The 25,375-nt window shown below is 40.1% G+C and overlaps 2 protein-coding genes across 7 annotated transcripts; both read right to left on the bottom strand.

Moving 5' to 3' along the window:
• Nucleotides 1-323: 323 nt before the first annotated feature.
• On the bottom strand, nucleotides 324-21,061 carry LOC103979347 (uncharacterized). 5 transcript variants are annotated; one of them, XM_009395461.3, is made up of 13 exons: nucleotides 20,939-21,061; nucleotides 19,440-19,667; nucleotides 19,224-19,350; nucleotides 18,322-18,449; nucleotides 18,159-18,228; nucleotides 17,924-18,026; nucleotides 14,952-15,069; nucleotides 12,931-13,012; nucleotides 5,002-5,063; nucleotides 4,280-4,352; nucleotides 4,130-4,213; nucleotides 2,068-2,148; nucleotides 324-861 (listed from the first exon to the last, which is right to left on the bottom strand). In XM_009395461.3, exons 2-13 carry the CDS (start codon nucleotides 19,634-19,636, stop codon nucleotides 688-690), a joined length of 1,299 nt encoding a protein of 432 aa, XP_009393736.2. In that variant the 5' UTR covers nucleotides 19,637-19,667; nucleotides 20,939-21,061; the 3' UTR covers nucleotides 324-687. The 5 variants fall into 5 exon arrangements, with proteins under 5 accessions (XP_009393736.2, XP_018679489.2, XP_064989597.1 ...); XM_018823944.2 differs by having other exon boundaries at nucleotides 20,637-20,985; XM_065133525.1 differs by having other exon boundaries at nucleotides 20,831-20,967.
• Nucleotides 21,062-21,887: 826 nt separating this feature from the next.
• LOC135627404 (elicitor-responsive protein 1-like) lies at nucleotides 21,888-24,185 on the bottom strand. 2 transcript variants are annotated; one of them, XM_065133503.1, is made up of 7 exons: nucleotides 24,036-24,185; nucleotides 23,837-23,941; nucleotides 23,632-23,758; nucleotides 23,471-23,542; nucleotides 23,312-23,366; nucleotides 22,182-22,479; nucleotides 21,888-22,101 (listed from the first exon to the last, which is right to left on the bottom strand). In XM_065133503.1, the coding sequence occupies exons 1-7, from the start codon at nucleotides 24,067-24,069 to the stop codon at nucleotides 22,067-22,069; spliced, it is 726 nt and encodes a 241-aa protein (XP_064989575.1). In that variant the 5' UTR covers nucleotides 24,070-24,185; the 3' UTR covers nucleotides 21,888-22,066. The 2 variants fall into 2 exon arrangements, with proteins under 2 accessions (XP_064989575.1, XP_064989568.1); XM_065133496.1 differs by lacking the exon at nucleotides 24,036-24,185 and having other exon boundaries at nucleotides 23,837-24,029.
• Between the last annotated feature and the right edge of the window lie 1,190 nt (nucleotides 24,186-25,375).

The raw sequence follows: 25,375 nt of genomic DNA, 5'->3' as shown, positions 1-25,375 counted from the left end.
GATATCAGCCAACCTAGCCATGCTAAAGACCTTGACTACTAACAACATTATCTTTGGAAGAAATCTCATCTTCACCAAATAACTCCATGATAGGAGTCATTCATTATCTTATCCATAAAGGTACTAAAGTGTGATTGGTTCAATACAAATACCACATAACATAGATTGGTAAGGCTAGAGAAGTTGCACATACATGTCAGCTCAAATATCATAAACAAAAGAAGCTGCTCAGAACGCTAGAGATGTGGTGATGTGATAATTGAAATCAAACAAATTGGATGCTGATCAGTTCCTTAACTTCCACACTTTCATACAATTAAGTATGGAGATGACGAAGTGTTTATAATAAGATAAATAATAATAAATATTAATTTCAGTAGTCTTTAAGGTGCATAACATTATACAGGAAGGGCCCAAAATTCACTTCTACATTCAATGATGTGCTCCATATGTTGCCTCTTGTTTTCCCAAACAAACCTGCAATCTATGGCCAGAAGCAAGCAAGAACCTTCATCATGCTTAACATGCTCTGTGGCTGGCAGGGCGAGCCGAACAACAGTGATTTTGCCGTATTGATAATGATGCAAGATGAGCATAGTAGCTGCAGACTGAATGTACAACACCCAGTTTCGAGGATCCACCAGAACCAAGTGGTCAAATTGGATATTTTGGTAGAAGATTAATCACTTATGCACCAATAATGCTCAAGGCTTGTTTTTCACATGATCGATAGGGGGGAGGTGGCAAACTGTTGATGCCAGCAAATCCCCCTTCCCCAATTGATGGATTTTTTAGAAGGGTCGAATCTAACACATTGTCCGGAATGGCATCCAAGGTTTCTTCGAGAAAGGACTTGATTGTCTGCAGAATTCAAATTTAACATTATTGGTAAAAAATAGAACACTGGAACAATGAAAAAAGAAGAATGAACACTGATAATAAAGATAACACAGGTTGGTAGCAAATATTCACCAGATTTCAATGGAATAACAAGAACACAGGATGGCTAACATGGACCACTGATCATTGATGATATGGAAATCTACAATAAGGAAAACATAGGCAACAGAATCTGTTTCCTAATCATGAATGCACTATCAGACATGCATGATTCTGTGCTATGGCTGTTCCCTGTTAGTGCATATACAGTATGGAAAGCTACAAATAGGAAAACATAGGCAACAGAATCTGTTTCCTAATCATGAACAATATCAGACATGCATGATTCTGTGCTATGGTTGTTCTCTGTTAGCGCATATACAGTATGCAGATTGCAGTTAAATCAAATCGTAAATAGAAGAACATATGCATTTCAATATTTAATCTAAAACAAAGAAACAACACTATGATCCTCCTAAGACTGGGATGTTATTCATAAAGTTACGAACATGAAGTATGACGATATTCATGACTTATTACAACATAGGAAGAAAAGGATATAACAGAGGAAAGAGAAAACAAAACTGTACCTCCGAACTTGGCATACTACCGTTGACATGTATCAACAGTGTAACCGAACATGGCCATGTGGCCACCTACCAGTACACATGCACGTACCAAGGTTTGCAATACCCTCCGGTCCAGTTTACTGCAGGTTTCAACGGTCCAATAGTCTACCAGCACACACGACCTATACTGGCCCCCTTTATCTAGAAGTCTCTGGTGACAGCTGAGACTCTTAGTAGTAATTTTTATTATCATAGATCATGACTGATACCGTGCATCTCAGATTTAGATAAATAATCATTGTTTATACATGTTAAGTTCATTGTCAAAGATAATAAACGAAGCTCATAATCTCACCTAAAATGGGTTTCAAATGGTCAAAGCACATGTTTGCATAACCGCACAGAATTTTACAAACAACAGAACAATTTTGTTTCTCATGCAAAAGTCAAACATTCACTAATCAAAGATATGAACCATTCCAGTCATTCTATGAAGTTGCAAAATTTAGCTGCAGATGCATTAAAGCGAAAAAATTCTCCAGAGGCTTAGTGAGGACAATGAAGCATACAGATATGCAACACAGCTACATACTACTTGAACATAACATTTTCCACTTACCGTGCAGTGTCGCAAAGCAGTGTCAGCCTTACGTTTCCAAAGACCATTACCAGGCTCAGAGTGGAATAGGTTTAACAATGGCTGTATCAGAAGAGGAACATTATTAGACTGGCTGTAACAGTGTAAGAGAGGAACATCAATTTAGTAGATAAACAATGTGAAATGTGCTCCATTGAAACATAGAAGGGTTGGTGCCACAGATGAACACTCTACTATAACCAAGTAACCAAAATCATGGTTTGCTAAACCAGCCAGTTCAGAATGGTTCGGCAGGTATTTACCATCCAACTGTCAATTGGTACACAGACAAGCCCAAACTAGATGGTCCGGTCCAGTTCAAATATTGTATATCTAATATTTTTTCTCCCCTTTTAGTTAGGGTTCAAGGACTCCTCGTGCTCACGAGGAGGCCTACATGGGGTGCATGGCTACCACTCGTCGTCAGCCACCCAATCTAACTTGCCTCCTCTTCCTCCACTGCTTCTTGTTCCTCCCCATCTTCTTCCTTTTACTTCCTTCTTCCTCTTCTTCCATCTCCATTGAGGAAATGGTCCTAGAGGGGAGGCAAATGTAAGGAGGTGGTTATTATCATGATGGTGTTGGAGCGATATAGTTATAAGAGGTAGTGGTGAAGAGAGAGATGGAGGCAGTCGAGGTAAGGTAGAGGTGGAGGTTAGGGATCAAGATTGTGTGGAGATGAGGAGATGGAGAGGAAAGAAGATGAAGACAAAAAGGAAGGAGAACCAAGATGAAATGATGTGGCTGGCAATTTAGGGCTTAGTCAACGATGATGTGGGCAAACATTATATTCTTCTATTATCTTTAATATTGGTATATACTTATGGATGGTGAAAAGGATATACTTGAACTGCTAAGTTTAGGAAAAGAAAGCACAGAAATTTAGGTAATATTAGATGTATCAACGATGAAGATTAAAAGATACATTAATGATAATGAGATTAAAGAGAATTAGAGAAAATTATTTATTAGCATTAAACAAATAACTTCGTTGTAATGATCAACAATAGTAGTATGTTTAGCAATCATACGTTTGTTCATAAAATGAGAGTAGATGAGCTAAAATAATATTAAAAAATAAAAATAAAAGTAAGAGTGTAAGACCTATGGTATCCATCTTGAGGTGTGAAAAGTTTATGAGAGCAAGGACTAGTTTGCTTGACCAGCTTATTCAACAAAATTTTGAGATTTTAAAAAATATCTTTTGAAAGGTGGAAGAAGTACCAATTTACCAGAACAAAGGGACATATCCAAGACTATTCTAATTATCAAGGAACCAAGATAATGAGTCGCACCGTAAAAATTTGGGAAAAAATAATTAAAGATTAAATAAGATATGAAACAAATATTTCTGAAAATCAATTTAGTGTTACTGGTGTGATGTGTTGAGTATGATGACAGAGTGCGACAGCAGATCATAAAGGGTGGGAGAGGGCAGCTAGTGCACTCATGAGGAGAGTAGGCAACTTGGAAATAATATGTTATCATTTATAAAGAGGACAAGTACTTGAATTGTTAACTCATAGATAAAACAAAATACCTAATATAACTTTCACCAATTTAAAGAAGTCTGAAATTAAGTTATTCATGATAGCAGATAAGTATTGACATCACCACAAAATGACATCAGTCTGCAAGAAGAATGAAGCGATTAATCTTTGACTCTATCATAAAATGAAAGGAATTGATTTAATTTGAATTTTGATTAGCTATTATTTCAAACAAAAGTTTTAAATATTGGTTAAACTGATATGTTCTAATCGGTATTTACCAATCTGGCCAAGAACCAATATCAAATCATATGGCCTGATACCGATATATATTCTAGTCATTTTACTTTTTATTATATTATTCAATGATATCAAATAATAGAGGTTGGTATACCGCCTTGTATTTAAAGCCTTACTTTCCGATTACAATTTTGATCTAAAATACTTTTTGATTGTCTATTTAGTAATCACAAATTGCAGGTACAACAAACACCACAAAGGAAGCATTAAACTTGCTAATTGTGAAAACAAAGGATATGAATTATTTTACTAACCTTTACCATTTGTCTAACATTTGGCTTGTTGGGTCCATATTTTCCTAGTTCAGAGTCACCATACATTTGATAATTTTCAAGGATCTAAATCATGAAAATATGTCAGAAGCAAAAGGTAATATAAAAACTAATTATAGCATTTTACTGTACCTGACGGCGAGAAAGATTTGAACTTGAAGCACCATATACTTCACTGTCAACATGTCCCAAAGTATTCCATGGGCTGGAAAACATTCATTCATAAATTAGTCCTCCAAGTAAACAAATATATATAAGGAAATATTGGAAAAAACACAGAATAAATTGATGAAACATTAGGAGCAAAAGATGCCTACCTGTTCAACAATGCCTAGTATATTTTTGTGAGATAATACGGACAAGCAGTCTTATAATATTTGAGAGTTTTACAACTAGTTTTATTTAAATAGAAAACTCCAGCTTCAAAATTTCACATTGGAAGTACTGAAGACAAGCTTTCGAAATTCAAGTTAGTTGCCGATAGAATAAGGCGAAAATTGTAATAATGATTGGTGAAATCAAATGATTAGCTTGCTTAAAATTATAATGACTTGAAGTCTTGAACCACTGAACTATTTTTGTAGAGCAGATCAAGCTGATTATTATCAAAATGATTTGAACTGCTTGAAAGACTCCACAGGCATTTCATTGCATTGAGTCCTTTCATTAACTGATGTAAAGATCAGTAAGCCTGGCCATATTTTTTCTTTGGAGGAGTTGAGCAAATATAAAAATTTTAAATTTTTAAAAATTTAAATAATTTTACCATATTTGCAGTTCCATGATGATAAGTTAAAAGATGTGGAAGCACACAAAGCTAGATCATACAAAAGGATAACTCCTGGAGAGCATACTTATTATAAGCAGCACGACCAACCATGACACCATTAGCTCCTTCTCTTAGAGCTGCAGTAACCTGTCATGAAGTAAAAGAAAAAAGTCAAATATGAAATACAACACTTTTATCTTTCTTCGGTTTAATTGTTTTAAATTGGACAGGAGATTTTTTACTTTGTCAAAATATACCAGCAAACGATATATTGTCTCTCGATCAAAGATGTGTTGTTAAAAAAATAGAAAACTTAATTTTAATAGCAAAATAGATGAACCAAAAGAAAATAGAAAAGGGTGATTCCACCAACTTTACCCATTACACAAGTTATAGAATCCTGCTTGGCCACTTAGGCAAAAAGATAAAAGTATTTGAGATGTCCAAACTATTTGAGATCAACTACATGAATCTTTTTCACCATTTATGCTTTGTACACTGCAAAATCCTTAGTTGAATCAAGAGTATTCAAATCACTGTTTATAACTTTAAATAAAGTCTTCTTAAGTTTCCCTCTATGTTTCCTCGCATTAGTAATATCAATTATCTCACCATAGTTTGCCACAACATATATATATATATATATATATATATATATATATATATATATATATATATATATATATAGAGGAAGTTTTTCAGTAAGGAAAATACTGAAAGTTAATCCATATGAAACTTTAAGGTCATGAAAAAATTCACTTATTAATTCTTACAGTGTTAAATATAGAGACTGTAGATTTAAAAAGTATGACAAACAACTGAATCATGAACTTTCCCATGTCCATGTCACTATATAGCAGTCCCTATAACATGTGAGTGCATCAACCATAGCAAAGCATCATTTTGGGTCGTCTAGAGACAGAGTTGATGCTAAAGAAAACTAACTTCCAAAGAAGATCATTTGTTCAAATCAAGCAATGGAATATTCATTTGAATTCATGCTTATCATCTTTGTGCCATTAAATAGGGTTCAATTAAAGAATCTCTAATTTATTTAAGCAATGGTGACATCATGGTTCACAACAGTATACCATGTTGTCACGAACGGTCGTCGCGCACTCGCAACAACTCCGTTCAACGAACCGTTCGTCGCTCACACCTACATGTATAGCTGCTTGACAGCATGTTTTCTCTTAGTTTTGGGCCATTTTGCTTGTAAAAATGTAAGTTCGAACAAGCTGCATCGTTACAAAGCGACCGCTCACCGAACCGAGCAAAACAGCCCCAAAACAGCTCCGTTTTCGCGTGCCGCGGGCTGATTTCTGGAATCTGCCTCCGCTCACCAAAATGTCAGCCATCTCAGCCCCTTTGAACCCCCCGGGTGGCACAGGGCTGGATGGGGCTTCGGATATATACCGGGCGTTGAACACTCTTTCGCAAGTTCGCACGTTACCTTGACGGGAACTTGTTGCCGCGCCCGGGACCAGGTGAGCGGCTGTTTGTGGGCTTGCAGTTGTTCGTTCAACCTTCTAAAGCCCTTGTTTTCCCCCTCTCCCTCTTTTCTCTTGTGCACGCAAGGTGCTCGCTGAATTGCTTGTAAAGCTTCCCCTTTTCGCGAGACGTCGGGACTTGTCCGCCGCTTGTTCTTTCGAACTAATCAACTTTCTCTTTTTACAGGTCCTTCGGGACCTGCGAGAGGTTACAAGTGGGCCGATCCTTGCGGAGCAATATCGCAAGGGCGAAGCGCGACTTAGGCAACGCAAGCTAAGTTCGCGTCTTTGCCGCAAGGGTGACTCGCGACTTAGGCAACGCAAGCTAAGTTCGCGTCTTTGGCCGCAAAGGTGCCTCACGCCTTAGGCAATTCCAGCTAAGGCCGTGACATTGTGGTATCAGAGCGGGCAAGCACTTCGTGCGAGCAGCGAACGAACTTCGCAACTTCGCCATGGCAAAGCATCGTGATGAATCAAGCAAAGACGAGGCAAGCCGGACCCTTGCCCCAAACAGCCGTAGGTGGGCTGCATGTGCACACTTGCTCTCATGCTGTTGGAGCCGCTCAAGAGGAGCGCGGCAGCGAACATGATGAGCGAGAAGTTGGCTACTCTCCGCGAGCGGAGGAAGCGCAATCTGGAGCGCTAACTGGGAAAAAGAGTCACAAGGAGAGACTCACAACGGCGGAAACCCGCCTGGATGTTCTTGAAGCGAGCATGGAGGAACTCTACCATGGCCAACAAAGGCTTGTTGGGGTAGAGAGCTCGCAAGAGGAAGCGGAGTCCAGGATCGACAAGGTCGAGGCCCTAGTCGACCGACTGTCGGATGACACCAAAGACTCCGTGCAACACTTACAGGATGTTGTGGCGGAACTCACTTCAAAGGTGGTCATGCTCACAAGAACACTAAATGCGGGAGGAAGCAACACCCGCGTTGCACCGCCACAAAATTTGAGGGCACCCGAGCCTCATGGATATGGAGGGGCCAGAGATGCCAAAGAGCTCGAGAACTTTCTGTTCGACATGGAACAATACTTCCGAGCTACGAGGCCCGATTCTGAAGATACCAAAGTTTCTATAGCAACAATGTATCTGAACGGAGATGCGAAACTTTGGTGGCGAACCCGTTGGGAGGAGATCCAACAAGGTCGGTGTCGAGTCGACACATGGGAGGACTTGAAGCGGGAGTTGAGAACTCAGTTCCTACCGGAGAACACAGAGTTCGTCGCAAGAAGGAAGTTGAGACAACTCCACCAGAGTAACACCATCCGAGACTATGTAAAACAATTTTCTGCACTAATGCTGGACATACAGGACATGTCCGAGAAGGACAAGTTGTTCAGTTTCCTCGATAGTTTAAAGTCATAGGCTCAACAGGAGCTAAATCGAAGGAATGTTACCGATGTGGTCGGGGCAATTGCTGCTGCAGAAAGACTCACCGACTTTGTTTCCTCTGAAGACCCAGGGAGAATGAAACAATCTTCAGGCAATCGCCCTCCAAAACATTCTTGAGGGAAGGAGCTCGGGGGCGACCAAAAGAAGAAGAGTTCCCACAAAGGGCCAAACCCGAAAGGCAAGGCCTCGAAACCTAGAGGATGTTTCTTATGCGGAGGATCACACATGGTGAGGGAGTGCCCACAAAAACAGGCACTCAATGCTTTGACGGCTTCCATCCACCCCCCCCCCCCGATCGGACAAGGGCAAAGCTGTTGCTCTTAGTTCGAGCAGTTCTGAATCCAACAGTGACGACGAGGAGTCGCAAGGACCCCGAATGGGAGCAATGCGTTTGTTGAACGCCATGCGGGGTCAAATGGGGGAGAACATCAAGACAAAGCTACAAAAAGCAGGAAATAGTGAGTTGATGTATGTGGACATCAAGCTAAATGGCCAAACGACCCGTGCAATGGTGGACACGGGCGCTACCCACAACTTCATAGCCGATCGAGAAGCACAGCGACTTGGGTTGATCTTGGAGAAGAGCCCAAGTCGAATGAAGGCGGTGAACTCGGAGGCCAGGCGAATCTCCGGGTTGGCGAAGGGCGTTCCCATCAAAATCGGGACATGGAGCGGGAGCACCAACATGATGGCCGTGCCTCTAGATGACTTCCAAGTGATTCTTGGAATGGAGTTTATGCACGCGGCGAAGTTGGTGCCAATGTCGTTCTTGAACTCCCTATGTATGATAGGAGGCGATGACCCCTGCGTGGTTCCCGTCTCTCGGAGAGGAACTAAGGAGCCCCAACACATATCGGCATTACAACTGAAGAAAGGGGTGCGAAAAGGTGAATTGACATTCGTGGCTACTATGAAGCTAGAGCCACTCAACGAGAAGGCCATTCAAGAATCTGCTGCGGTGGCGAACGTCCTGAAAGAGTTCAAGGACGTTATGCCCCCAGAGTTACCGAAGACTCTTCCACCACGCAGAGGCGTGGATCACAGCATCGAGCTGGAGCCAGGAGTGAAACCTCGAGCGAGACCACCCTACCGCATGCCCCCGCCAGAGTTGCTAGAACTCAGGAAGCAGTTAGGTGAACTGCTAAGCGGTGGTCTCATCCGCAGCTCTAAAGCACCTTTCGGAGCTCCAGTTCTCTTCCAGAAGAAACAAGATGGGAGCCTCCGATTATGCGTCGACTACCGAGCCCTCAACAAAGTGACAATGAAGAACAAGTATCCCATCCCGCTCATTGCGGACTTGTTCGACCAATTGGGCAAAGCTAAGTATTTCTCAAAACTCGACCTTCGGTCAGGGTATTGGCAGGTGCGCATTGCTAAAGGCGACGAAGCGAAGACTACCTGTGTGACCAGGTATGGAGTGTTTGAGTTCTTGGTGATGCCTTTCGGCTTAACCAACGCTCCGGCCACATTCTGCACTCTCATGAACCAACTATTCAAGGAGTATTTGGATAAGTTCGTGGTCGTCTACTTGGACGATATCGTCGTCTACAGTCAAACGCTCGAGGAGCACGTCAAGCACCTTCGGACGATTTTCAAGGTTCTCAGGGAGAATACTTTATTCGTGAAAAGGGAGAAATGCTACTTTGCTCAAACTGAGATATTATTCTTGGGACATCGAATCGGTGATGGCTCCATTCGGATGGATAAGTCGAAGGTGCAAGCGGTTGCGGAATAGCGAACTCCAAAGAAGGTGCTAGAGTTGAGATCTTTCCTTGGTTTCGTCAATTATTATCGACGCTTCATAGCGGGGTATTCGAAGCGTGCAACCCCACTGACGGAGTTGCTGAAGAAGGAGCAACCTTGGAAATGGTGACCAATGTGAAATAGCATTTCAAGACCTGAAGGCTGCTGTTCTGGAAGAACCAGTACTCAAATTGCCAGACTATAGGGAGTCTTTTGAAGTCCATACAGATGCTTCAGACTTCGCTATTGGGGGAGTACTCATGCAGGAGGGTCATCCGGTGGCCTATGAGAGTCGTAAACTCAACGAGACCGAGCGACGGTATCCAGTGCATGAGAAGGAGATGACAGCAATGATCCACTGTCTACGAGTTTGGCGACACTATCTCCTCGGATCGCGATTTGTGCTGAGGACGGACAACATCGCTCTGAGCTATTTCCAAACTCAGAAGAAGCTCTCCCCAAAGCAGGCGCGTTGGCAGGACTTCCTTGCTGAATTTGATATGGCAATGGAGTATAAGCCTGGGAAGGCAAATGTCGTGGCCGATGCATTGAGTCGGAAGGTGGAGCATGTGAATGCCGCACAAGTGGAGGGCGGAAACCAAGCAAGTCAGTTGCACTCCAACTTCCTTTCCAGAATCAGGGATGGACTGTATAGTGACCCCCAGGTAGTTATCCTGATGCAGCTCATCAAAGAAGGCAAGGCACGACGATTTTGGGTCCAGGAGGGACTCGTTTACACAAAAGGGAATAGGGTTTATGTTCCCCGAGTGGACAATTTGAGGCGTGAACTCTTAAAAGAGTGTCACGATTCCCTTTGGGCTGGACACCAAGGCATTCACAGAACGTTGGCTCTCGTGGAGAGGGCCTTCTACTGGCCGAAGATGGGGACTGATGTGGAGGAATATATTCCAACATGCCTTACTTGCCAACAAGACAAGGTGGAGCAACGGAAGCCGGTGGGACTTTTGGAGCCGTTGGCCGTACCGGAAAGGCCGTGGGAGAGCATTTCCTTGGATTTCATATCAAGCTTGCCACTTGTAGGGGGACTCGGATCGATACTCGTGGTGGTCGATCGATTTTCGAAGTATGCAACTTTCATTGCCGCTCCCCTATACTGTTCAGCAGAGGAGGCGGCCAAGCTGTTGATGAAGGATGTAGTGAAGTACTGGGGAGTCCCACACAATATCATTAGTGATAGAGATGCTCGGTTCCTGGGACGATTCTGGACCGAGCTATTCAAATTGTTGGGATCGAAGTTATACTTCTCTACAAGCCTCCACCCCCAGACGGATGGCCAGACTGAAAGAATAAACTCGCTCTTGGAGCAATATCTCCGGACTACGTGAGTGCCAACCAACGAGATTGGGTGAAGCTGTTGGACATTGCCCAATTCTCCTACAACTTGCAGCGGAGCTCTGCATCCAACAAGAGCCCCTTCGAGATCATCACAGGACAACAACCGTCGACTCCGCACACCATGGCAATTGGGTATACTGGGAGTAGTCCATCAGCCTATCATTTCACAAAGGAGTGACATCGAAATGCAGATATTGCGCGGGTTTACTTGGAGAAGGCGGCAAAAAGGATGAAGAAGTGGGCAGACTTGAGAAGGCGACCGCAAGAGTTTAAAGTTGGCGATTTGGTGTTGGTAAAGCTCCAACCGGCGTCACTCCAATTCTTTAGGAACAAAGTCCACAAAGGATTGGTGCGCAAGTATGAAGGGCCCTTCCCAATTATCAGCAGGGTAAGCAACGTCTCTTACAAGTTGCAGCTGCCGGCGTGGTTCAAAATTCACAATGTTCTTTACGCCAGCAACCTAAAAGCCTGCCACTCGGATCCGCAAGATGCTTCCTGAAGTGTTCCAACTCGGCTACCTCCCATCACAGCCTCCTACGAGAAGCGAGTTGAAACCATTCTGGCGGACCGCAAGATAAAGCTACCCAACGGAGCTGAGCAGACAGAGTACTTGGTGAAGTGGCGAAAGCTTCCCCGAACTGAAGCCAGTTGGGAGCCTGAAGACGCCCTGCGACATGAAGAAGAAATCATCAACAACTACCAACAAGCGTCGACGAGGGCGTCAACAGTTTAAGTGGGGGAGAATGTCATGAACGGTCGTCGCGCACTCACAACAACTCCGTTCAACGAACCATTCGTCGCTCACACCTACATGTACAGCTGCTTAACAACATGTTTTCTCTTAGTTTTGGGCCATTTTGCTTGTAAAAATATAAGTTCGAACAAGCTGCAGCGTTACAAAGCGACCGCTCACCGAACCGAGCAAAACAGCTCCGTTTTCGCGTACCGCGGGCTGATTTCTGGAATCTGCCTCCGCTCACCAAAACGTCAACCATCTCAGCCCCTTTGAACCCCCCGGGTGGCACAGGGCTGGATGAGGCTTCGGATATATATCGGGCGTTGAACACTCTTTCGCAAGTTCGCACGTTACCTTAACGGGAACTTGTTGTCGCGCCCGGGACCAGGTGAGCGACTGTTTGTGGGCTTGCAGTTGTTCGTTCAACCTTCTAAAGCCCTTGTTTTCCCCCTCTCCCTCTTTTCTCTTGTGCACGCAAGGTGCTCGCTGAATTGCTTGTAAAGCTTCCCCTTTTCGCGAGACGTCGGGACTTGTCCACCGCTCGTTCTTTCGAACTAATCAACTTTCTCTTTTTACAGGTCCTTCGGGACCTGCGAGAGGTTACAAGTGGGCTGATCCTTGCGAAGCAATATCGCAAGGGCGAAGCGCGACTTAGGCAACGCAAGCTAAGTTCGCGTCTTTGCCGCAAGGGTGACTCGCGACTTAGGCAACGCAAGCTAAGTTTGCGTCTTTGGCCGCAAGGGTGCCTCACGCCTTAGGCAATTCCAGCTAAGGCCGTGACATTGTGGCACCAAGAGAGGGGAGGAGGGGGAGGAGGATGAAGAGGAGGCATAATGGGGGAGGAGGATAAGAAGATGAGAAGGATGAGGAGCAGAAAAAGATATACCAGGAAACCATGTGGGCCGGCAATGACAGGCAGGCTGCTGAGAGTTTCATGGGGGGAGGGTGTCGTAGGCGGTGGTGACATCGTATGAGAGAAGAACGCAAGACCGATTAACCCTAAGACTCACCACTCTTTTTTAAAGAAAAAGAAAAACTTTTAGGGTGGTCCGCAGCCCAGTTCACATCCGCACTATTGAGTATGGCTCTGTACATACCGGTCTGACAAACATTATGAACCATGGGTGAAATAATCATGAAAACTCAGATCACCCAAATGGAAGATGAAATTAATCTTATAACATTCAACATTTGTATTAACAAAGCAGACTGAAATGTTATACTACATTTATATATCATTGCATTTTTTATTTTCTTTTCATCTAAAGATATTAGGTGAAAGCTGCTCCAGACTTACCTGATCAATGCATGTGATGCCTCCATTTATAGTAAAACAAATTTCCGGGAAATCACGTAATAAGGCAAAATAGTACTCATATCTGTAGACAAAGGTACACAGCTAAGAAACATATACACAAGCATCATACAAAAACATGCAATCTAGTAAAACAAAGTACACATTAACTTAACCAAGTGTCTTCAAATAATTATTTTAAAAATGTTAGAAGAGAAAAGGTTAAGTTCCACAAGGCACCTAAATATTTAGCCATATGAAATTGATTCAACACATACAAGGCATAGAGAAGTATTCCAAATGCCAAAAACAAATGTAAAGCACTAGAGCTATATATGCTTATTACTCAACTCCAATCTAGTACATCAGTGTTTCCACAAGAAACCTTAATTAACAAGAGATGGCAGATGGAATGCTCCAACCGAGGTTATTAACACCCGTATGGACTGTTCCATACTGAGCAGTATTTATCAGTCTGCTAGTGGATCAGTCTGCTAGTGGACCGACATATGGACCAATGCTTTCCAGTCTCTGGGATCCAGTTCAAGGTTTCCAATTTTATTTAGAGTCGACCCAGCCTTAACTTTCTTGATCTCTCCCATGGCTCACCTCCTTCATGATGACTACTGCTCGCTTCTCACACCAACAAGAATCGTCATCGATCCGCCCACCCGGTCCTCCTATTACTCCTCTGCCTCCTTTACTGCTCTTCTCATCCTCCCCTACCACACTCCTATCTCAAAACCATCACATATCTCGATATACTATGTGCTAGTATGACGGGACTTTGAATCTTAGCTCCAACAATTGTTATAATTCAAAGACAATAAGTTTAATCTTAGCTCCAACAAACATGTCTATTGGGATTTTAATCTTTCAATTAAAGTTTGTATTTCATAAAATTGATATCAAAATCAGGTTTAACTATGATTGGTATCGGTGAAATTTGTCCAATTTAATAAGCAAGATCAAGATTCTTCAAGAAAATAATTTAATATACAAATAAAATTATAAAAATAGTAAAATATTAAATAAAATTTGTAAAAATAAAAATAATACATGCTAAAAGATTATTTTTTGTTCATACTAAATAAGATGTTTGACCGTTTTAAGAAAATATAACTAATATATAAAAAAATATTATAGATAAAAATGAAAAATAAATGGAGATTAAGCAAACCTTGCCCCAATTAATTTTTAGCTGATGTGTCAAGGTATGTAAATGGGCAATGCTTTTCTCTGTCTTTCCTAATTAAACCATTTTTCTTAATGAAATGAGATAAATAGGCATTTTCCCATTCTTTACCTAAAAATTATGTAATACATCAATTGATCTTTTGATAAGTTATAAACTAAGTTTGGAGCATTCAAGCAGTCATGCAACTAAGAGATCGACTAGAATGCAAGAAGATGGAGCACACACCCTATTTCAAGGCACATGGTTGAAGATATGTAATGCATCAAAAAAAGACCATATTGATTGGAGATTGAATGAAGCATCTAGTTATAAAACACATAACAGCAATTTACACATCTATAACTGCAAAAGTAGAAAATGCAGACGATAACATTCATACATAAGAAGCAACAAAAACAATACACATTGCATCCTTGAAATGCACAGTATGTTACAAACTTACAGTGATCTAGAAATATAATGTTATACTTGGTATATAATATGAACTAGCAGCATGGACTGAACAAAACATATCTATTAGCAAAACCATAGCAATTGTAAGTTTTAACCAGAATTAATAGATATTAGATGATAGCAGGAAAATATGCAATATGAACTAGAACGATTTGCCTCATGAAATGTGCATTGGAATGCTAATCTGCATGGACTCGATATAACAGCCAATAGTTGGAAATTTTGAAATAACTACCAATTGAAACCGCTCAAAAATTTTACCCATCATGCTACCCACTCAAAATCATGTGAGAAGTAACAACAAGTAATGCCAGATCTTACTAATCAATGACATAATTCACCATATTCTTTCATATACCAATTACTGACATACTTTAGAGGGGGAACTTTCCGATTCGCAGCAGGACTGAGGCCATTGAGCAACGCCTTCCTTGCATGTATTATAAAATGCTTAGTCGGTGATCTAGAACTAACAGTATGTATGAAATTACCTGGGAAAAGAAATTACATGAATTGTGAATTATTACCATTACCGGAAAAGATACAAATAATTATGTAATGTTAAGTATTACCAGAAAACATTAAAAAAATGAAACTATGTACTCCAGTCCTGATGAATGCTAGACTCAGAAGAATAGATTACACATTAAGCTCTCTGTGATGATGCCTATCTCATGCTTGTTTTTCTTAAATTTTCTAAGAAATTTGCATCTAGGTCCTTGTTATAACTACAAGATCTTCTAGGCTACCAATGTTCAAAACAAGTATGAAGCAACTAAAATGTCAAACACAAGTATGAATTAATCCAAGAACATCATCGTGTAATAAAAACCACCAGCAACCATATAACTGGAAGAAAAGCTCTTGTATGGAAGCAGTGAGACCATAGCATATAGAGGATTATATGACCCCGAGTTTGGAAGTTAAGTCGACAATTTAAAAGTTTTGTAGTTAGTACAGATTCTACAGAAAAGCCTTGTCAGCATGTATAAGACAAAACTTAGTGGCCTTATTCTCAAATTGAACTTCAAGAAAGCATTTTACTGAATTTCCTGTGACTTCCAACTTTTCTTTGCTTGATGCAAGAGGATTTGGCCAGAAACAGATTTTTTTTGCCAAAAGATTCTGTTCAAATAAAATCTGAACTTTCATTAATGGGTCTCTTGTTGTGTGGTTCTGCCCTAAGGAGAGTCCTAGAGAGGGGAAGACCCATCATCTTTTCTTTCCCAATGCTAGCAGTAGAATTTTTGCTAGCCTTCTCTCGAGATCAGTGGAGTGAGATCTGATTTGCTGAGTAGGCAAGACTCCTTGATTGGGGAATTTGCTTTTACTACAATCTGTCAACGACATTCTTTTGCACTATAAAGCTAAGGAACATACCATACTATTTTGAATTGTTGACATGATTTTCTATAAATTTTGATAAAAACAAGGCGATATGTTCTAGTATTGTTTCTTTTCTGATTTCCATCCGTAGCTTCAATGTCTCATATTATCCTCTTATCTCAGACTCATCCTGTGATGTCCTACTATAAAATCGCACTGGAATCAATTTATTAAAAAATTTGATTTTTGACTGGATAGCTGAAGAACGGGAAAAGTGAATTCCTTGATATGGGGAGGAGATATTAATTCTGATTAATGTAGTTTTAAAGTCTCTCACTAACGACCTTATTTTTCTTCTATCAAATCTCTCAGTATACTCGAATCTTTTTTTTTAGACAGAGAAAAAGTAAATAATAATTGTTTATGCCTAATTTCTTAGTTTATAATTCTAAAAAGAAACATGGGGACTTAGAAGTCCTTTACTTGGAGACGGTGATTATGCAAAACAAGGATTCAAGTTTTGACCATATGGACGATTCCACCTGGTCAAGTTCCACATAGACATACCGCTCAATACCCAATACTTATCATAGTGGGCATAACACCAACTATAATAATAGTATCAGGCTGTACTAGATGGTAAACTTACCACCCAGTACCAACACCCTCCTCAACCATAAATCTTCATAAGCCAATTCTCTCTTTTCTTCTTCACTTTTCTTCACTAATAGCCTCTCTCATCTCTTTCTCTTCGCTTTCTTTTTTTATTTCTTCCCCAAATTGTTCTCATTTGCATCAAATTTCTCAAGTAACTTAGAACTGGAGCCTTTCTCTTGGTATAGGGTGGATTTCCTAAGAACCAATTTGATTTTTCTCCCGAACAAGGTAACTCTAGAACTTAATACCACGGTTATTTGTTTGCTTGATTAAGAGTTAGTTTTTTGCTTTATTAAGGCTAAAATTTTTTGCCTGAAGCCTTGATACTTTACCAATTAAGGTCGAGTCTGCACATACTTCAAGTAGGTCTACTTCAATGTAATTTAGATTTGTGTGGATCTAGACTAAATCAGCATCAAGAGGGCCTAGGTCAGCCCCAATTGAGCCTTGATCTGCATGAATCCAACCTAGATCTTTGTAGATCTGACCAAGATCCACATGTATGTGGAGGAAGAACAAGAGGAAGTTGCATAAGGAAGAAGAAGGAAGAAGAGGAAACCATGAGGAAGAAGAAAGAAGAGGAGGTTGTAAGGAATAAGGAAGAAGAGAACGGACTATACCAGGGAGATAGGTGGCAGCATCAATTCCACACACCCTGCAAGAAGAGGACTCACATTCGTGAGCCCTAATGGGTGTTTTATTTTTCTTTTTTCTTTTTTTACACTGAGACCATCTGAAACGATGGTCTCGATATAAGAAAATTTGTTTCGCCCATACCAATACTTACTGCCTGTTTTGTACCACTCTAGGCAAACGGATTGCCTTGATGTTAGCAACCTTTTCTTCATCTTCCTCTCCTCTTTTCCTTTGTTTTTCCTTCTATTGTTTTCTACGTTTCTACGCACAAGCCTCAGTCAATACATCATTCTAGCATACCAACAGAACATACGTTAAGACAGCATACCTTTCTAGCAAAGCATTTATTGTTTGCAGTAATATTTGGTGATCAGTTGGCACAAGGGTGTGCCTAAAGAAGGCACCCCCTTGATTTCTAGTCTATTAAAGTAACTCTAATATGGTATTTAAACTAGGAAAGCCATACTTTCATATCATAGATTAGAATCTTAAGCAACATAACATAATAAACATTTCAATAATTTTGGTAGCAGTGAACCACATCAGCAGTTTACGCCTTTACGGTCATATGCATGGCATTCACGAAACTGCTTGACTTATGGGTATCATCAACGAATGAATTTAACTATTGCCAATCCATGAACACCACACTCATGCACTATGACTGGATTATGTAGGAATTTATGCACTTTTTCAAGGAAAAGGAGAATCATGAAAGTCCCTTACAGAGTTCATCATAAGAATCACGATCATCGACACCTATTCTGCATTTCACACTGACAGGAACATCACAGTTGGAAGCAATGGCTGACATAGCATCTCCAACAAACTTCATTTGTTCAAAAAAAAAAGAAAAGAAGACACTCAGAGTATGCTCCAAAAAGTAAAGTGTTTAAGGCTACAAAAACCTAGCAACATTACCATACTATATTGTAATTTTTGTATAAATAAAACATCAAACCTCTGGGTCAAACATTAGACGTGCACCAAAGCAACCATGGCCTGCAACTTTTCCACTAGGGCATCCACAACTAGCACAAATCAACAAAGGAATTAAGGATTATAAAGTAAAAATAAGCTAACAAAGAAAGGGATGAAGTACCTAAAGAAGAGTTCATACGAACTTGAGATTAATTTCATCATAAGAATAAGAATTTGCAAGCTCAGCTGCCTTTGCCAGGTTTGTCAAATTACTCCCACCAATTTGTAGAACAACAGGATGTTGTATGGGAGAAAATGCCAAGAACCTATCCTAAAACATCAAAAGATAAATCAATGCATAAATTTGTTTTGTAATATTTCGATTTCAAGAAGAAAATAGTTTCTCATAAGTGGAAAACGAGCAAGGCTCGTGAAAGAATAAATTTATTAACCTGCCACTAATTTATGTTAAGATGCCCAAGTACCCACCAAAAAATCAAATTGAGAAGTAATCACTTAATTGGGAATTCTGACAGATTCTAAACCATTAGATGCATCAAGCGCAAATTCACTAAATCACAAATATAGTCCCAGACCCAGATATGATGGTTTTCTAAACCATTAATCAGTTGTGGACCTGATAACTTAATGGTCCAAAAGAAAATAGAACATTCTATGATGGGGCAGAATTGCCAAATCAGCTATTATATTCTTTCACAGTTAACCAGAAATATGTGGCATATCTTAGCTGCATTACATATCCTGAGGATGGATCTCAAGAATTAAAAAAGAATAAAATCAAACAGATGTGTATTGATAAAATGTCTGAAAACATATGACAAAAACCAATCCTAGCAAATAAACATCATCTCATTTAAGACAAAAAGGCATCAGGGTTGCAACTTATCTCTAACATCTGTAACTTAGCTTTCTCCGAAGTGTGTTATGCTTTGAGCAATTTTTTTGAAGTTTTAACAGGAAAATGCTAAACAAGGATGTTAGCATTTCGAGAAAAAATTGTTAATATTCAAATGCAACATCTCAACCTTGTCTATGATAGTTTCATCATATCTAAAAACAGCATATCAAATGAATGGTTCTTTACCAGGTTTTCACTTTGATGAACAATAGTTTCTGCGACAACCATTTCTGTATAAAGCCATGCATGTTTTGATATTAATCGAGCAAGAGTCCTGTAGTGGTTGTCTGTCCAGTCCATCATGGGTGCAATGCTACAACACAGAATAAGCATGCATTGAATAAGCTGAAAGCATCTGAAACAGATTTTCTGGAAACATTGTTGTTGATCTACACTGTGTACCTAAACAACTGTGGAAAATATTTCCGATCGATAGTGGTTCTGGAACAAACAAGATCTTCATCCATACAAGAATGAAATCTCTTGAACCGTAGAGAAGGTCCATTCGGTATGTCAAAGGTTTTCTTTCCGTGGGTTGTAATATTATGAAGATGACGAGGGATGAATGCAGAATAAACGGTGTACACTGCAGACTTCATCACCTCATGGAATAAAGCATGTGTGAATTCCCTGCATAATTGCAATGATCAGAATTAACAAAGAAACTACAGAAATAGCCCATGTATGGTAGACGATCCATTGAGACCTATAAAAATCATGCAGCATGGTCGGTATCTAGTACCTTATATACACATAATCAGAATTACTAGATGTGCATTACTACAACCACAAGTTACTCTGGATATTCTGTAGAGCTAGCTAGAATCATATAAGTCATATTGAGAAAGAGCACAAGATTAGAAAACATATCAGAAGAACACATCAGTCATTTACTATATCCCAACAGATAAATAAAAGAGTCTGCAATTACTTACCAATCAGGCCAAATTAGGCTAATTTAAGAATCAGACTGGGCCAGCAAGGTTCTAAATACCCCCTGGACCAGGTGGTATTTACTGGTCCAACAGTGAACCGGCATATGGACTAGCCTTTTCAGGTGGTCAGGCCTGGTTCAGCCTTCTTTTTCATTTTTTATTTGGGAGAAATTTACTTCATCTTTTAACACTCTCTATATTATATGCCTGGTATGAAGACTTTATTTTTAGTTACTAAACTGTGGCTTATCATGATATGATTAGACCAGCCGAAGAACTTCTCATCTTCCCACTCAGCAAGAATTGCTTACAGTGTATTATGGGCTCTCATGCATTATATCCAAAGCAACTAGAAAACTGTTATGGCTTCTACTAGATCATGAGCGTTCCTAGGACCAACACCACAATTCTCAGATGACATACTGGTTAACAAGCACTGCTGGAAATCAAAGATTAATTAACAACAAATGCATAAATATTATTAATTAAAGATAACCAAAAAATTGGGTTGTTAATTAATTGATTGCGAAGTAAATCAGGCATATTGCACATTTAGACAATTCTACAAGCATATTAGTATTAACTATGATTCTGAGAGAAAGAAGACTGAGTCCTGAACAATTTGCAGCAACTAGTTACGGCATAAATGTCATCGCACCTGTACCTAAAGAACTATTATTCTGCGAACCAATTTGGTCCGTGTAAAGAGTAGAGAGACCATAAATCTACAGTTTCTCCATTTGTTCCATAGAACGGAAGTTATGGAAGAGATCCTAAACAAAAGGAAGCTTCATAGCTTGATGCCAACTCCTCCCCGCACTCGTTAGCACTGGGTTTACCAGAAGATCAAAATATTACTAAGAAACGAACGAAGGTCCCCTTAAGAGGACCGAAACAGTTCTCTCCCCTTCGGCCCAGGAGATCCCCAGAAGAAGACGAGGCAGCAAAAGGAGCCCAACAACTTACGCCGCCTACTTCGACGCCGCTGCCGCGAGAGCGAAAACGTCCCCGCGAGAAGATAAGGGAGAGAATGGCCGACGAATGAGGCGGATCGAGCGATGGGTGTCAAATGGACGGGAATGGGGGCGCCCAAGCCCGCCGTCCGATCCAAGATAGAAAGTTTTGCAAAAAGGCCCCGTCATATTTCCGTTATTATGGAAGCTCTCTCATTTTTAATTTTTAATTTATATAGAAATTTCTATTTGCAACCGTTCTTATCATTTAGGTTCCGAGTATAAGAACTTTTAATATTTCTAAATTATCACTCTGTATGTAATTTTTTTTTTCTTCTTCCTCTTCCATCTTAATTCGAGGGAGCACAAGGCAGAGGTCGACGACCCCCGTTAAGACCATCAACGAAAGCAACAACAGTTGATGAGCCTCGCTCTTCGGGTGTTTGTTAGCGCCGGCTTGCTTCTACGACTTTATGATTCTAAAGACTTTTTTGAAAAGAGTTATGAAGGAAACAGATATAATCATTTAAATGATTAATAGACTCATTTAATCATTTAAATCAATTCACATTCTTCCACATCTAATGTAAGGTGCCACATATCATCGACCTTAAGAAGCACGTACTCTAAAATATTTGGATCCAAGTTAACAATAGTACAATCGTTTAACTACCTAAATTAACTCAAAACTACTACACTTCCGATAAAGGACTAAATTAGAATGTCATAAATAATGTTAAAGCGAAATCTTCATGAAGACTTGGCAGCAGAAGTCATTCAGCTTCTTTGTCAACAGGATGAATGTCGATGTGAACCGTAACAACTCTGATACATCAAAGAGGCCATACAAACTGTGAATGATATTCCATGGCAGCAACAAGTAGGAGATCATGGAACAGGTGATACAAAAACGGGCAACAACTTGTTTGCATCCATGCAACCATGTTAAAGAGACGGCAAAGTTGAGAGTAGCAGGAAACAACATTTCTGATATAGAAACATGTCATCAGGAAGTAGTACAATCCAAGATGTTTATGACATTGTGTTTCTCTATTGTGCCCATTCCAATCCTAGCTCAGCAGGTATTTCAACAAACACAAACAAGAATCACAAGTCATTCCCCGCTGCAGCTGCCGCCACCTTAGTATGGTGGTGGTGGATAGACTCCTGGATAAGCTGTTGCATAGGCAAACTTCATCCATCAGACATCAAACAATACATTCTGTATCCAACTGTTGAATCTGATAATACATTACCTGGAGGGTAACAGGGCTGGCCTGGTGGCGGAGGGTATGGCTGCGGTGGCAGGTATGTTTGGGTGGGTGGATATGTCGGAGGGTACTGCTGCTGCAGCAGGGGAGGAGGGTATATTGCCGGCTGATACAGAGCAGGATCGGGCACCTGCGGGTATCCTGCTGGTGGGTAGGCTGCCGGAGGATAAGAGAAAGAATCTACTGCTTTTGGGGGCATGTATGGAGAAGCGTACTGCGGTGCTGGATTGTACGGAGGAGCGGTCGGAGCATAGCTTGAAGGCGTGGCAGACTTGGCAGGTTTCTGTGTCAACCCCAAGAGTGACCAATGAAGAAGAGCAGCATAAAAATCTAATTTTATTGGCTTCAAATTCAACTCTACATGCACAACGAACTCGCTTCATCTATTTATAGGGATTTGAAATATTCTTCTAGAATGATGGAGGAGGAAGACCTTAAAATTCAACTTCACTTGCACAATGAACTCTGACTCATCTAATAGAATGATAGAAGAAGAGTATAAAAGTCTAACTTTATTAACTTTGAACTCAACCTTACGGCCACAATGAATTCGTTTGATCTATTTATAAGGATTTAGAATACACTTCTAGAATGACAGAGGAAGAAGAGTATAAAAATCTTATTTTATTAGCTTTAAGTTCAACTTTGTATGCGCAATGAACTTGCCTCATCTATTTATAGGAATTTAAAATACACTATTATAGATCGGCTAAATTCAAAAGAAACCTAATCCTAAGGATTCGTTCAATTTTCTTTACAATATATGCCTATAATTTTGACACTGTTGATATTACACCTTTCAAGAGGATTTTATTTTATTCCAAGATATATTGAAATCTTTTTAAAATATTCGTGTATTTTTCAAAATAGCCAAATCTTCTTTTCATTCCAAGACAATCTTGCAAGGCCATGCATACATGAATTGAGTTTATTTTTGGCAGATTTATCATTGCAGCCATGCATTAAGTATTTAGGAAATAAATGAACTGATCAATTGAATAAAAGAACAAACTCTGTAGCATGTATCAGCTCAAGTTTTTAGATGGATTGACAGTCTACAATAATATAGCTCTAACTGATCAAGAAATTAGGGCTGAAAAGAGAATGACAATAACCTCTGCTTTTCCAGCGTTTGCGTAATGCATGATAAGTTTTACCTCACCAGAGTACCTGTGCAGAGGAAATAACAAATGGAATTAGCTTCAAATCGTCGCAACCAAAAAAAAGATTGTTCTCCTCCTTTCTCTGGTTCAGAGCGATTACAGAGGACTTACCTGCCAGATCTTGACTGGATCGACCAACAAGAGTCATCGTATCCTTGAGCAAGGACCTTGCTCAGCTGCACCCTGAGAAGAGATCCCGTTGAACTTGCACGCTTTGCGTTCGATCAATTGCGTGAAAGAGATGAACATTTGGTGGGAAGGTTAGCTGATACCTGCCACTGCCGATGAAGTCGTCGTGGGAGACAGTGTTACTATTCCAGACCGAGACGCTGATCTCGCGAAGACCTTCTATAAGAGACAGGGCCGTCTTCTCCTGGAAGCTGGGGTTCCTGCCACCATCTGCGGTCCATCATCAGCACCAAAGTTAAAAAGAGTTGGTCCACACATCAACCCAACGACATATCACCCAGGATTCACCTGTGCAGGTGCGAGTTCGGAACTTGGTGGTGGCGTATTCGAGGATTACATAGGGGTCCTGCCGCGATATCCACTCGGTGTCCTTCAACTTGTTGCATCCAACCACTGGGTAAGGTGCAAAAGTACCAGTCCAGAGGAGGAACAAAGCTGTAATGATCATTCAGCACAGAAGCAAGGGGATAAAACACTGGAGGCTAACCTGTGACCTCAAGAAGCTGGCCTTGGATCGACATGACGAGCGAGAGAGAGAAAGCAAGGAGGGCGAGTTGGTCGTGAGCTTCCTGCAGGAGTCCAGAAATAATGTCAGTGGTGATCGCCACGTGACAAACCGCGTGGTCTTCATGGAATCTTGAGCCGTTCTACGCGGTTGAGTTGGATGTCGTAATCCGCGGATAGGTGAGGTTTTGATCAGCACCCTACATCATATCAGAATGCTGCGATGAACGGTCAAGGTGGGAGGGAGAAAGGTCCGTAACCCTTCGGTATCCGTATGTGATGTAATAACGATGGAGGCACCGAGAGAGACCGAAGAGATCTCCATCGCAATGCCCTTCGAAAGACTCTGTAGCAAGACGTTGACTTGTCGGCACGTTAGACGTTGACTATTCCGTTGACGTAAAATAAAATAAAATCCTATTTGTCTGCTTATAATTCTATCTTCATATTTTTATCTTTTTCCACAATTTTCTCCCTCTTCGAAATCATTAAATTTGAACCGATTGAATAATTCAAAACTTAGACCGATTCAAAATAAATAATATTAAATAAACAATGGAATTTACCAATTATTAATTACCTCGATGTTGACTTTTAAGTGCAAGTGGGGGACAAAAGATAAGGTTTCGTAGATTTAGAATTGGTTTCAAGTGACGTGGTTTTGAAGTCAACTTCACATCACATTGACACAGATTTTTTTTCGTGTATCATAGAACCATTCAAGTTGCAAGGCCGATTTGCTCCGTTGACCGGATCTGTTGTTGGAGTTCACTTGATCTATAAAATATATCATATCTAATACTTAATCTTAGAGTCTAAGGTAGAACTTTTCCTTCATGAACTAAGCGACTAGATTCGACTCATGATATTAATATCTTTACCTTCTTTGTTATAGTAGCATTATGCACTTATTCACATTTCTTGATATTAAGTAAAATTATTTAAAATCATCTAATTATTATGCTATTATATGGCTTCCATGCTGTCATGGTTTTTATGATGACAACTTGCATGCTGTCATCCTTCCTCGTCTTTATTTTTTATCTTTTATCTTCGTCTCATTTCTCATTTAGATATTAATAATATAGTTATAGATATTATATTTAATTCTTATATATATATATATATATATATATATATATATATATATATATATATATATATATATATATATATATATAAGATGAAGAAGGGTGAGAAGTAGTGATTGGACCGATAGATCAAGAGTTAATATTGATTTTATTAGATTTATCTAATTTTATTTTTTTAAAAAAAATAATTTTTATTCATTAGATTAAATGATATATGAGATGTTTTCACATA

The sequence above is a fragment of the Musa acuminata genome, chromosome BXJ1-3, assembly GCF_036884655.1.
Source record: "Musa acuminata AAA Group cultivar baxijiao chromosome BXJ1-3, Cavendish_Baxijiao_AAA, whole genome shotgun sequence".
Classification (NCBI taxonomy): domain Eukaryota; kingdom Viridiplantae; phylum Streptophyta; class Magnoliopsida; order Zingiberales; family Musaceae; genus Musa; species Musa acuminata.
Note: the sequence above shows the minus strand (reverse complement) of the source record. Positions and strands in the feature narration are given on the sequence as shown.